The following is a 14889-nucleotide window of genomic DNA, read 5'->3' on the forward strand; positions in this document are numbered from 1 at the left end:
GATCTCTTTTCAGTTCTTCTAAGATTTCTTTTATTGTGAACACCCAGAACTCAAGAAAACTTTAATTATAAGGCTTTGGCTCACAAAATATGATGCAGTTGGGTACATGAGCTGTTCTGATGGGAATGCTTTACCTTGGCCTGTCAACGTTTCATAAACAGCAACAGCGTCTGAGTACAAGGACAGGATACAGGTCACGTTTCCGAACCCTTTCTTCATTTCACAGCAAAAGCTACAACTTTCATCTATGACTACCTTGCTGCAAATTTAAGTAAAAAATATGTAGGCACATACAAAGTGGCCCCCAAACTTGTACAATGTGCAGAAGAAAGAAACTACGTATATATGGCAAACGAAGACATTGTCTCTGCCCTCAAAAGTCCTATCCGCTTTTCAGTCTGGTTCAAACGTGCAATTGCACTGCTTGATTCTTCACTCCCTAGTTGTCTCACAGCAGAATAAAAAGCAGGGGTGGAGGCTTCCTAAAAATCATGTCTGATTTGCTGATGGTCCATTCATACAAGAAGGCACCACTTAACGGCGAAAACTTCACGTGGTGCACATATATCTACGGACCAATCCTTTGGGGGTTGGCAGAGGGGGACTGGTACACCACCAGGCAGAACAACGGTTGCAGGGAAGAAAGAGGAGATACTGCCTTCAGTCCTTCTGTGTGGACTTATCGAAAGCAACCGCGGAGAAGTGGTTGGGTCTGACCCAGCAGGGAGCTTCTTACATTCAGTCACGCAGCAGTCCGAGCATCCTATGACTCACCACTGAGGGCTGAGCTGTCAGTTGCTTCTTGCTTGCTTTGTTTATTCATGAGGCTGCCCAGCTCCAAAGGACTCTGGGCAGTGGACACTTTAGAACCAAGAACAATAACAATCGAGAAACAGATCACAGTCCACCCAGAAGAGAACAGAAACCAAGCAAAACAGGGGAGGGGGGAAGCTTACAGGGAGGGGCTCCGCAGCCGCCCCACCCTGGGGGAACAGCTAGGCCTTCAAAGATTTTTGGAACATCGTCCGGGTGGGAGCCATATCGATCTGCAGGGGGATCCTATTCCAGAGAGCAGGTGTTGTGACAGCGAAGGCACATTTCTAGGTCCTGACAGATGACACTGTTTAATTAACGGGGCCTGGAATGTACTCATTCTGCCAAGTCTTAGTGAATGGGCAGAAACAGTGGAAGATAGGTAGCTACAAGTAACCAGACCCCAGGCCATGAAGGGCTTTTAAGGTATTAACCAGCACCTTTAATCGCACCCAGAAGCACCCAACAACCAGCGCAGCTCACAGAGCAGCAGTGTCCCGTGCACATCACCGCCCACACCACCACATTCTGGGCCCATTGCAAGAGAGGGCCTTGGCGCAAGTGTCATGGCTTGGTGACGCTGCTCCTCTGCCATTTGTGGAGATACTGCAAGAGTCCTTTAACAACGGTTGTGTTCGGCCATTTGCCTGTGAAAAACTGGGCTGCACCATTTTCCAGGACAGTCAGCAATTACCCCCCAGCTGCTGTGTGGTTGTACAGGATGCTACGCAGTGAAAAATATTCTGTCACACAAGAGGTTCGTTACAAAGGTATTGTAGGTGTGGAGGCACACGTATGTTCAGAGTTAGGTGGCAGGTGACCGAACCACTGACTTTAGTTTGTAATCTCTTCGGAGAAGACTTTTCGTACTGGCTCAGGCGAGCGTTCATCCCGCTCTGCTGTATGTAACAGGAACTGATATTGTTGTTCCTGTAAGCCTGGGCTGAGGCAGCACAGCACTTGGGCCACGATGAGAGTTGGAGGTCCATGTGCCTCTCTTGTACCCTCCACATTTCCCCATAACTGGAAGAGGTCACTTGCTTCAGGGGCTGAAGGTTCCCTCGTGACGACTTTGGGGATATATGGCTCACGCTGAAACGTGCCTCCTATACTTCCATTCACAATTCATTCCATCCCGTTTCATTATTTTATTACCACACAGCTTTCCTAAGATGCTATTTGGCTCAGTCTTATTAGAGCCAGCACCTATTCATCCCTGTCACAGGAGCTTGGTGCCGAAACAGGCTCTGCATTACAATCACGCATTCATCTTGGTCCTTGGCCAGCCGCAACTTAGCTCAAGCCATGTTTGCTGCAAAAAGGCATCGTTCCTGAAGTTTACAGGTTGACAGGCTGCTGCCCCCCCCCCCCCCCCCCGCTCCAGCCTCTCTGCTTTGCTGGTCATGTAAGGAGAAAATGTCAAGGAAGATTCAAACATGTCCTGGCCAATTTCTATGATCATGTTGGGAGATTCTGGAAAATCCCAAGTGATGTTTTGGGTGGATGGCTGTAGGGCTGCAATCTTTTCCCATGAAAGAAGAAGAAACATCTCTTGCTAATAGAAGAAATAGAGCTGAACCTTTCTTCCTGTGGTTTTCTACATGTAATGGGTTCTAATGTTTGCACTGAGGGGACTAAGCACTAAGAAAGTCTTGAACATAGCCTCGTGCTGGGGATGGCATGCCAAGCAGGGCTGGGATCCTCAGACAGAACTAATTCGCCTCACTAGAGGCAGTCAAGGGCCTTTCTCCAACCCCAGGAAAAAAAGGTGATGGATGGATGGAAGAAAAGCGATCCTGGAAGTATACCAGTTATTCAAGGAAAGTAACTCAAAGTGCATTTTGGAACAAAACAGTATCAGAACAAAATATATAAATTCAAATCTTCTGATTTGTATAAGAAATGGTTAATGTGGATTTTGAACTGAGTTCAAGTTTCCAAAAAGAATTAATGTTTGAAACTCCAACTTTGTAAACATTTCATTTGCACCCCTCAAATTAAAAAAAAAAAAAAAGTTTCAGTCTCATCCCTCCTTCCGCAATGGCAACTCGAAAGAGGGGAGACGACCAAATGACTCCTGCCTAAAGATCCTGGGCACGTGGAGGAGGAAAGGCCAGATGGGATGAATGGACCGATCTTTCTGTCCAGCCCAGGATCATAACTAGGAATCCTCTTATGAATGGAGAACAGCAACATCTGACAAACCACATGGAATAAGAAGGAAAGCTTCATGCACAGTCCCAGGAATGGCCTGTTTGCTGGGGGAGGGGGCACCATGAGAGAAATGAAAATGGCATCACAAGTGTGGCCACGTCTCGAGTCTGCTCAGGAAAGCGTATTGGAGTAGAAACTCAGGCTCTCTGAGACAGTTTTAGTGTCACTGCGGGAGGAGCCGTTGGAGGTCAGATCGACGGAGAGGCGCCTGGATTTGCTGCTGTCATCAAGTTCCTCCTCTGGGTTGCCAATGACGGACGAGACCGTCGTCTCCATCCGGCTGGCCTTGTACATGCTGTTCTGGGTCTGGAGGTACCTGGCCGACTTCATTTCCAGTCCTTCGTATTCGCTGGCATGGACAAGCGGGCACCAGCGGAAAGCGCGCTTGAAGCCGAGCCGGAACCTGAGGAAGGAGACAGAGCACAGCAGCTGCATGAGAGCCTGCCCAGCGCCTGCCAAAGCCGCCTTGGGACCGGCCAAGCCGGGTTTCCGTTCGGCCTGTGAAATGCTACGCCTTTCATTATCCTCGGAGCTGACATGTTTCAAGTGTCTTCTGTATTAATATTTAACATTCATCCTGTGCTAAGAAAAGCTGCATTCCCTGTGCTGTTAAAAACAGAGCCCAATTTGCACAAATTATGTTAATGTGCATGATTTGTACTGTAATTTTATTTACTTTGCATCCTGGGTAAAGCAGGAGGAAATGCTGCCCCCACTGCAATGTCACCCCTCAGACTGTTGGTATTCTAGTAGACACCCCTCCCCCTTGATGCCCCTGCCCACACTTTTAACTGCATGGTGTGGCAGCTGCAACTTGTGAAGGTGGCTTCCCAAGAAAGAAGCTGGATTCCGAGTTACTATGGAGTTGCTTCATTCATGCAATCTTGCCTACCCCTGTTTCAACTCATGCAGCTTTGTAAAGTGAATGAACAGCCAATCAACTTCTTTTACCCAGTTTCACTAATCTTAGGGGAGCCTTCTTTGTTTACCCAACAGAACAACACTACTTGAGAAGTAGCAAAGCACATTCGGTGCTGGGCAATCCTGAACTTTAGGGGAATGTAAACAATGCAGCAGTGTCCTCGATTACGCCTTCTGGAGAAAAGCAATTTGCAAAAATGGATCATGTTCAGAGGCCAAGCTTCAAAAGACTCTACTAGTAGCCTGACTGACCACCCACTATTGTAAAACCAGCCCAACTCCGGAGTTTGGCATTACAGTAATGAAGTGACCATATTTGGTCACAACTGACATGCATGAATCTGATTTAGTTTTATTATTCAACTGAACCTGTCATAATAATAAGCACATCCAAAAGAGAAGGTCTTACCTGTCATTGAGACAACAATAAATAATTGGGTTGTACATAGTGGAGCTCATGGCCAACCACATGATAGCCAAGTAGACCTGCTGGATGTACTTTTCTGAGTACGCTTCAACTTTAAAAAGTTGTAGAAGGAAGTAGACATGGTAAGGCAGCCAGCAAATGGCAAAGGTGCAAACCACGATTATCATCATCTTGACAACCTGCCAGACAAGGAGAGCCATCAAGTTGTTTAACCATTAGCAAGAAGTCGAAATGAAGAGGCAAGAAGGCAGCTCCAGCTGGCTAGTGGTGCTGAGGCCCATGGGGTTCACAGAACATTACCGCCATGCAAGGAGAGAAATATCTGTAACTGCTCTGGGGCTTGGAAACAGCAGGCCAGCTGCGGGAAGATGTCAAGCCTGACATCACATCCCTTGCCAGGGTCCTGAGCTGGACTGCAACCTTCTGATTCTTCCTTTCACTCTTCAAAGAATGCAAGAGCTTCTTCACAACATTAATGGTATTATGTTTATTTGATCCTTTGTGAGAACGAGCCAAGTTACAAGATGGGAATTAGAATATGCTAATTTTTAATTTATGTAACTCAATGACATAGAATAGGAATGGAGAACCTAAGGCCTTTGGGATATTGCTGAACTACAATTCCCAGCATCCATTATCATTAGTTATGCTATCTGGTGTTAGTGGGGTGATATCTAGAGGGTCACTCCTTTCCCATTCTTGAAATAACTGATCTCAAGTGACTCCAAATGATTGGCAAGAGAGCTTAGCTACCTGTTTCTAGCTCTGTCTATTCAGTCAACATGTGGGCCTTGAACTAAACTGAGGATGCATCCTTTCAACTTGGCAGGGATTTTCCTTCTGGTTTAGTTTCTCCTGATAGTCCAATCCCCTTACCTTGCGCTTGGCAGATACTTGTTCATGATAGCGGTCCGAAGAGTCCCCTGGTATCCCACTAGCCCACAAGGTGATGCCCACCATAATATAGGCATAGCCTATCACTATGAGTGGCAAGATGTAGACTAGTATAGTCATACAGAACTGATACCTGGAATAAATGGGACAAGTGTTAAGAATCTGACAATAAAAGAGGTGCTTTCCCCCCAGCCTGAACATCCTGCCCACCTTACTCTTGGTTACAAATGCATCTGCAAGTTGGAACATTGCTACAATTTCACGACAAATATATGATGGTGTAACTTGCTTTTTTGAGGAAGAAAAACAGGCTTTAGGCTGAATTTCTAGATGATACACCTGACAACTTGGGAAAAATCTTTCTAATACTTTTAGTCCCCTACCAATACTGGTTATGTGCCATCAAGTTGGTGTCCATTCTTAACAACACACAGATAGATATCTCAACAATGACCTGCAGGATACAGGATCACAGAATTAGAAAGGACCACGTGGGGCATTCAATCCCACCTCCTGCCCAGGGAAGGAGTCCAAATGAAAGCACCCCAGACAGATGTCTGTCCAGCCTCTGCTTGAACCCACCCAATAAAGGGAAGCCCGCTGGTTCCACCAGCAAACAGCTCTGTTCACGCATGGAACCAAAATCTGTCTCCTTGTAACATTAACCATCATGCCATGCCCATCATGGTGGAATGAAAGAGAACAGCCCTAGACCTGTGTCTGAGTGGTATCCTGTCAGGAATTTGCAGAGGGCCATCATACACCTTGTCTTTCCTCTGCCATGGCACCCACCTTATGGAATATTCTTTCCCCCCCCTCCCAAAATTAGGTTAGCTCCATCCCTCTTGATGTTCAGAAGTCCCTCAAGACCTCGTTATGTCACCAGGCTTGGGGGGCCCAGGGAACCGGAGACATGTTCAGATGGCTCTACTACTAAGGTGGATTTATTCACTCTCTCTTTGCCTGGGGTTTGTATATTTTGTTTTTAATAATGTTTAATCTTTAATACGGATTTTTATATTTTTATAATGATGGTTTAATATATGTGTTGCTTTTATCTGACCGTTGTATGCTGCCCAGAGTCACTTTTCATGAGATGGGCAGCCATATAAATTTGATTTATAAATAAAATAATAAAGAGGATCCAACCCTTGGGTCTCCTGAGCACCCTCTTTGAACCTTTTCCAGTGTGTCTGGAACTTTCTTAAAATGGGATAGCTAGAAATAGACGCAATACTTGAACTGGTTTATGACCAATAATGATTAAACTGTAACTGTAACTCTTCATGATGGAAATGATGCTTCCATGGATACATTTGTCCTTTTCACAACCATCTTTCTGCTGGCTCATATTCAGCTTCTGATCCACTTCCATTCCAAGATCCTATTACTAATTCACATATTTCTTTTTCCCAAGTGAAGAACTTTCCATTGATGTGGGTTAAATGTCATTCTGTTATTAGCTCACTTCTTTTATCCATCAAGATTATTTTGAATTGTGTTTGCCCTTCTGGATATTCCAATCAGCTTTGAATCATCTGCAAACCTGATAACCATTCCTTCTACCTCTTCAGCCAAATCATTAATAAAAGTGGGGAAGAGTATTAAGCCAGGATCAAATCCTGTGTCACCTCAATTGATAGCTTGCTATAGTTTGATGAGGAACATTGCTGAACATTCTTTGAATACCATTTTTAAGATGACTATATATTTACTTAATAATGATGCCACCCAACCCACACTTAAATAGCAAGCTAAGAATGTCACAGTCTATTTTATCAAATACTTTGCTAAAATCAAGTGATATTATCTCTACAGATTTCCATGACAAAGTAGTAATATGAGAAAAAAATACATCAGATTAATCTGGCAAAACTTACTCTTCTTGAAGTCACACTGACTTACAGTGATGATTGCAGCATTTCCAAGTCCTTACAGACTGATTGCTTGATGATTTGCTGTGAAATCATCCCAGATATTGGTGTCAGAGTGACTGCTAAGTAGTTCCCTGCATTTGCAGAATCATAGAGTTGGAAAATGACCTCAGAGGCCCTCTGGTCAAACTGCCAGATGATCAGTGCAGGGTCTGCTAAATCATTTCGGACAGATGTCTATCTAGCTCTTGTTTAAAGACCTTCATGATAGGGAACACCTCTGTTCGTGAGGCACCCTATTCCCTTGGTTGACGGCCTTTGCCATCAGGAAATTCCTCTTATCTAACTGGAATCTACTTTCCTGTAGTTTCAGCCAATTGTTTCTGGTTCTGTCCTCCAGGGTAAGAGAGAACAAGTCTACGCTCCCCTCTGTATGACACCCTTTAGATCCACAAAGACAGTTATTGTATCTTCCATCAACCTTCTCTTCTGCAGGCTAAACATTCTCAGTTCCTTTACCCATTCCTCATAGGATCCTTCGCCATCTTGGCAGCCCCCTCCAAACTTGCTCAATATCTTTTTCAGACCGCTTCGGCTAGACCTACACACAGTATTCCAAGTGGGGCCCGATCAAGGCAGAGGACACTGGGACAATTGCTCCACATGATGTGTTCCTGGTAATATATGCCAAAATAGCATTTGCTTTTTTAGCAGCTGCATCACAGTGCCAGCTCATCTTTAACTTGTGATCTACTAGAACACCCAGATCTTTTTCACATGTACTACTGCCAATCCCATTCTGCCTTTCGGAGATTTTCTCTCTCCAGATGCACAACTTTCAACTTCTCCTTCTTAAATATCATCCTGATCATTCTAATACACCATTCAAGGCTGTCTGTTTCTCTTCCAATATATCAGCCATTCCTCCTAACCCTGTGTCACCTATAAATTTGATGATCATCCCCTCAACTTTTATCCAGATATAAATAAAAGTCGATCAGCAAAGGCCCTTGAACAGACCCTTGTGGCCTGCCACCTAATTCTGCTCTCCAGTCTGATGTGGAGCCATTTATGAGTGTTCTCTGGGTGCAGTCATTCAGCTAATTACGAGCCCATCTAATAGTGGCATTATCTAGTTCAAATTTCACCATTTCATTAATAAGGATTGGGTTTAATTAGGGTTTTCTCTTTTTGAACCGGACATTTGCCCTCGTTTAGTTCTTCAATGCTTCACCAAATCTCCAGAATATCTAGAGATGTAGGCAGTGTAAGGTTTGCCCCGTTCGACAGAGAAACTCTCGTGACACGTGTGGTTCACAAGAGGTTTACTCATGCGTAACGTAGCAGTCACAAGCAAAGCCAGGACTGGCTTGGTACATTTACATTACTCCTTTATAGTTGTCTACATATTACAAATTAGCTTGCAGATTGCCCCCTGTAATCCCCCCCTTCTACTGGAATGGCAGGTTCAGCCCAGTTCTCTTGTTTCTTTGATTGTTGCATGGTCGTTGCCTTCGTTGGGGCTTCTGTCGCGCGCCCAGCCGGGAGCATCCCCTCGCGCGCTGATCTCTTCCTCAATTCGCTGATCTCTCCTTTGTCTATAGCGCCCGCGGCCCTCTGGCTTAACACAACGCATCCGCTCCAGATTAGTGAAGTGGCGCCAGGGGGCCCATTCATTAGCTTGAAATTGACTAAAGCGCGGCTGGGCAAGTTCCTAGGCGTGCAGTGCCAGCTGAACCTGACATACCGCCCCCCTGAAGACAAGTCCCCCTCTTAATTGGGCTACTAGGGTGCTGCCCCCCCAATCTGCCATAACGGTGTGCCTTTCCTTGGCTTGGGGCTTTGGCCTTACCATGGCCGAGTCACTTATAGGACGGGTCCCCGAAGGTTCTCCTTCCCTTCCTTCGCCGCTGCGCACGTCGAGCAGCTGGCCACGTACTCCCTCGTATCCACCAGAACTGTTCACGCAGGAGGTGGAAAGTCCTAACAAACCCACAATGTCCCGTAGTGTCCTCGGTGTGCCCTCTCCGGAGCACATCCACCCGGCAAGCTTCTGGAACGTAGAGCCTCCCCTTGTGCTCCCAGCAGGTCCCTTGTTTCTTCAGGGAGTCCTTGTTGTTTACCAACCAGGGGTCTCCCTCGCTCGCCTCCGCACAGCGCCGCCTCAGCTCCAGCTCGGCTCCCTTCCCCTGCTTCTCCCTTGGGGGTTGGGCTGCGCCTTTCACCTCCAGCTGGGTCGTCCTCCTTGGGTCCATCGATTCGAGCAGCGGCTCCCTCAGGGTCCTACAACCCTCCAGGTCCCCCTGGCCGCGGCCAGGTCTTGGTCTACCGCCGGTTGCTTCACTCACGCTTGGCGCGGACCAGTCGGCTCCCGGCGCCGTTCCTGCCCCCGCTCTTGATGCCAGTGTGATCGCCGCCTGCTTTGCCACGGGGCCCTCGGTTCCCGCTGCCACCGTCTCTGCTGTAGCCGACCCCTGCGTTGCTGCAGGGCCCTTCGTCGTCGATGCCACCGCCACCTCGGTGGTCTCTGACCCCCCTCGTTTGTCGGTCGCCCTTGGCGCCGTCCTCGTATTCGCCTCACATGCGGTTGGTCGCCCGGGCCCCGCTGCTGTCGCTGCTGCGGCCTGCCGGCCCTCGGCTCTCCGTCGCGCAGTCGCCACCTCACCCAGCTCTGTGGGGTCCTCAGCTCCCGCGCCGCCTCCGCAGCTCGACCTGGCCTGCCCGGTGGTGCCGTCGAATCGCACTGTCTCTGCTGCCACACTCTCTCGTGCACTTGCCACCTCGTGTGCGGTTGGTTGCCCGGGCCCCATTGCCGTTGCTGCTGCAGCTCGCCGGCCCTCGGCTCCTTGCGCAGCCGCCACCTCACCGAGTTCTGTGGGGCCCCCTGTTCCCGTGCCACCTCCGCGGCTCGACCCCGTCTGCTTGGTGGTGCCGCCGAACCGCACCGTCTTGGCCACCCAATCGATGTGCGGGTTCTGGCGCGTAAGCCATGCCAGCCCCAGCACTAGTGCATGGTCGGCCACCGGGGCAACTACCAAGCCTAGCTCCTCCCGGCTTGTCCCCACTGTCAAACTGACCGGCTCAGTGCGATACTGCGCCGGGTCCCCCCCTGCCGTCGATCCATTCAACCGGCTAAGTGCGAGGGGCTCCCTGAGTCTCCTCACTCTGAGCCCCAGCGCGGATGCCAGTACCAGGTGGATCAGGCAGTGAGTGCATCCTGAATCCAGCAAGGCGTCGACTTTTGCCTCTGCTTCCTATCTCACCCCCTTGAGGTGGACCCTGATCCTCATGGGCGAGTAGTTTCTTCTGTCCCGCCCTTCCTCATGCTGCCACTCCGTTGGCTGCTCTGGGGTGCGCCTCAGCGTCGCCGGCCGTCGCCTCCCGCTGGCTCGCTCTCCCCTCCTCGCAGAGCCGGGCTTCCTCGTGAGCCAGCCAGCTCCGCTGCACACCACTCCACTAGCTGTTGTCTCCTCCCAGGATCGGTCGGGGTTCCTTGTAACCGGGAATCACCGGCCCCCGTCCTTTGTGCAGCTCGCCAAGACCCCCTGGCTCGACGGGCACTGCACCATCCGATGCCCCTTGCCTCCACACCGGTAGCAGGTCCCTGCAGTCTGCCGGGCGTTTCCAACCTCGATCCTCCATCGGCTCCTGCGCCTTGCCTCTGGTGCTGCCTCACTTTGGTCCGCTGTGGCTGGTATCGGGGCTCGCGCCTCTCGCTTCCCCCGGTCTCCGGCATCCCCCGCCGTCTCCGCCAGCCAGCTCCACTTCACTAGAGCCTCCAGGTCGTCCCTACTGGGTGCTCCCCCCTGGATCTCTGAGTGGAGCCTGTCCTGCGTACGGAGATAGGTTAGTGGCTGGGGGCCCCCCAAGAGCTCGCTCCTTGAGCTCCTGAATTGGGGCACCTCTGCTGGCCGCCGACCCCCCTTCGTGCTCCCCGTCAGGCTGACCACTTCTGCTAGCCTGGTCTCCACGCCGCCCTCTGCGGCTGCCCCAGCCGGGGCCCTGGGTCCGCCACGCCATGCCTCCCGCATGCCCGGTACAGCTGTCGTCTGCTGCTGGAGGTCGCCCTCCAGCCGGTCCAGCCTCTCCTCCGGCTCCTGGCTCCTGGACCCTGCACTGCTGCTCCCGGGAACCGCACGTCCCGTCAAGCCCTCTGGCTCCATCCCGCTGCTGAGCGCCCGCTTGGCGCCCCGCGAACCTGCCGTGGTTGTGGGTCCCCTCTTCCTCACGCTAGGGACTGGAGCCATCTGCGCAACCTCTGGTCTAGGCTCCGTGCAGCTTCTTGAGTTTGTACCCTCACTGCTGCTGGCATCGCCCGATTCCTTCTTTGCCTGCGACTCTGCCCCTGAGGCCTTGCCCCGCCGGAAGATGGTCTGCAACATCACTTGGACAGTGTCCATCCGCTGCTCGATCTTGGCCTCCAGTCGGGTGAATCGTTCCTCACGCTCCCGGGCCTTGGGTTCCGAGTCACGACTCCTCGCGACCCCCCCATGCTGGTGACCCGTTGGGGTTCCTGCCCCCGCCGAACGACCACCCGTCCTCTGGCGCCCTCTTGGCTGTGTCCGTGCGCCATTCGCCCCGGACTGGTCCCGCCATCACGCCTTCGGACCTGGGCTCCTGGTTGCCCAGCTGGCAAGCGGTTTCCCCATCGCTTGCCATCTCCTGGTGCCGTTAATCGATTCCTCTCCGGTCTTGGCTGCAGGGAAAAAAGGTGAGCGCTCCTTGGTGTGTACCGGGTAGCACTCAATGGGAGTCCTGGCTTTATGTAAGGTTTGCCCCGTTCGACAGAGAAACTCTCGTGACTATAGCGCCCACGGCCCTCTGGCTTAACACAACGCATCCGCTCCAGATTAGTGAAGTGGCGCCAGGGGGCCCATTCATTAGCTTGAAATTGACTAAAGCGCGGCTGGGCAAGTTCCTAGGCGTGCAGTGCCAGCTGAACCTGACAGGCAGTCTGTCAGTAGCCCAAGATGCTATCAAAGTCAGTAGATATTTCTCACTAGGCTTCTACCAAACTGGAGCTGGAACCCTGCTCCTTCCATCAGCTCTGGTGGAATGCATAACTTCCCAGAGAAGACTGAGACCAAATAGGAGTTGAATAATGCTATCTTTTCTTTGTTATCTGTTTCCCTTTCCCATCTTTAATGAATATCTGGTATACTCTTTCATTTTTCTTCCTTTTTATTTAGGACATCTAAAAATATTGAAAAATAAATTCCTTTTTAACATCCTTTGTAAATCTCAGTTCTAGCCTTTCTGACATAATCTCAACAATTCTGGGCAACCTCTATATACATTCTTTCTTGGCGACCAATTCCTTTTTCCACCTTGCATATTTATCTATCCATCTATAAATCCATGTACTCTGATGAACACATTCTGATTTCCAGACTTTCCCTAAGATTTCTGTGCAGTCACACTGGCTTCTCCTTCTGTGAGCTATTTTTTCCCTAATGGATTTATTTAAAAGAATGTTTTGACTATCTCCTTTTCTAGGAATTCCCACCCAGCTTAGACCCCTTTGCCCAGTGCTTCCCAAACCTGGTAAATTATCCAAAATTGGAGAAGGAGTTTTTCTTTGGGTAGCAGCACACAAACTCATTAACAAGAGGGACATTTAAATTGACTTAAAGATTGCCACATGTACTAAAATATATTCAAAAATCCCCCAAAGTATTCCCATTAAGATGCAAATCGATGAAATTACCAGGGGTAATTTGAAATGACATAAAGATCATTCAGTGATATTGCTTTTATAATACAGGTAGTCCTCGAGTCATGATCATTTGTTCAGCAACTGTTCAAAGTTACAATGGTGCTGAAGGAAGGGACTTATGACCAGTCCTCGGAGTTCTGCCCATTGCAGCACCCCTGTGGTCATGTGAACAAAATTCAGGTGCTTGGCAACCAGCTCACAGTTAGGACAGGAGCAGCGTCCCGCGGTCACACGATCACCATTTGCAACCTTCCCTGCCAGCTTCCCACAAGCAAAGTCAATGGGGAAGCCAGCAGGGGAGGTCGCAAGTTGCTTGGGTAAGCCTCCCCCCTACCCCGGTCTTTCTTCACTCGCCACCCTCCTCCTTCCCTTCGCTCACACGCACAACGATCAGGTCTTGCTTTAGAGACTGCTGCTTTGCAAGGGGAGTGGGGAGATGACAAATGCTTGTCTTCCCAAATGAATTTGATGAAGACAAATTCTTGTCTTGTAATTTTAGACCTTCCATATTGTGTCTCTGCCAAGGGTTGTGTGGCTGTGATGGTTCACAATTATAGAACAAACTCCTACAGATGAGCTTTTTGGTTTTAGAAGGCAAACATGAGGTCGTTTTATTCTAGCAGACATGATGATTGGTCTGAAGTTGTTAATTCCTGAAAATATTTTTAGTATGCAACTGGATTACAATTCTTTGTCTAGTTCTGGTTTGATTCCAGACAAAAATCCAACCAGTGTATTTTGAACCAAAGGAGATATCCATGCTATCTTCAAGAGGTAGAGTAATTCGAATCTGAAGAGGCTAGACCTAATGTTCTAGGAAAGACCTTCACTGACACGTCAAAATTGGTACAAGATGCTCCTAGTCACTGTTGTCACTTGGAATTCCATAAGAGAATCTGGTCCAGGAGCATACCATGCTGTGAACAAACAGAGACTACTTCTATAATCCTCAGTTCCACCAACCAATCATATCTTCTTTTTGGCCAGGATTAAGCTTAAGCAGATTCAGCGAATTTGTTTTAGAACTGCTTGTATGCAGCTTCCTGACAGTGTCTTGGACGTGGAATAAGCCACACTTGGTAAGCCCTATCTTTGCAACACCTTGTCCAATTAAACAAAATTCTATCTGCAAGGGCCAATGGGTGAAAAGGACTTTCCAATCTATATTCGCTCTGGCCAGATTGTAGAAGGCTTTAAACATTTGGAAATGTTAAATGTTCTGAGATGGAGAAATAATTTTTTTCATTAACATTGCTGCTACAGAGTACAGTAGAATCATTTGCTTTTCTCCTGTTTGATTTGGCCTGACTATTCTGCCCTTGGTCCTGGCTTCCCATAAAAACATGGAAATTACCCATCTCAACTCTACAAGGCCAAAGGGGACACTGCCCAATCTCAATTTCTAGAGGCCAGTCTGAGGGATGATAAAACCACTTAGGGCATTTACACTTAATCTTGGCTCAATCATGCCTTGGCAACAACTTTGTCCTGTCATGTGTCCCTGACATTGCCTTAATTTTGTCCACAGCCCAAGTAGGGGACAGCCTTCAGAATATCACATAATTGCAATGATTTGGGAGGGGAAAAGGCAGCATAGAGTTTAGCCATGAAGGCAGCAAATTTCATGCAGTGAAAAGTCCTGTTCTTCAGGACAGGTGATGTAGTGACACCCCATCTTTCATGCAAGGAGGTACCATTCTTGTTTCCTAAGATGAATCTTCTCTTGCTGGCCTTTGCTGACCCACCATTGAAGACTACAGAGGGCTGGCTCTCTTTCCTCACCCTTTGAAGTTCTTACAGGTTGGGTATGGCCAACAGTGAGGAATGATCTGTCCCTAAGACACCAATGTACCTGGGTCACACACTGAACCTTTCACTGACTTTAATGAGCAAACCATATTGGGCTGAATTCCTGGCTCAGATCCCTTGTGGTTTATCCAGCTGTCCCTTCCATTGCCAGAGTAACACCTGAGTGATGGTCATATTAGATGAAGATCCACATGGGTCTATCTAGTTTCTACAGCAGCTGA

The 14889-nt window shown here is 48.8% G+C and overlaps 1 protein-coding gene across 1 annotated transcript in view; it reads right to left on the reverse strand.

Annotated features, from left to right (window-relative positions):
- Positions 1–2190: 2190 nt before the first annotated feature.
- TACR1 (tachykinin receptor 1) overlaps positions 2191–14889 on the reverse strand; it is a 65307-nt gene continuing 52608 nt past the window's right edge. The window contains exons 3-5 of the mRNA XM_088151948.1: positions 5252–5402; positions 4358–4554; positions 2191–3430 (exon numbers count right to left, since the gene is read on the reverse strand). Of these exons, the coding sequence (XP_088008074.1) occupies positions 3139–3430; positions 4358–4554; positions 5252–5402 (640 nt within the window). The 3' untranslated portion in view covers positions 2191–3138. The remainder of the gene's footprint in view (positions 3431–4357; positions 4555–5251; positions 5403–14889) is intronic.

This window comes from Python bivittatus, unplaced genomic scaffold (genome assembly GCF_059951505.1).
Source record: "Python bivittatus isolate LINGU-HERP-01145 unplaced genomic scaffold, Pbiv_v1 ctg000680_np1212, whole genome shotgun sequence".
In the NCBI taxonomy this organism is placed as follows: domain Eukaryota; kingdom Metazoa; phylum Chordata; class Lepidosauria; order Squamata; family Pythonidae; genus Python; species Python bivittatus.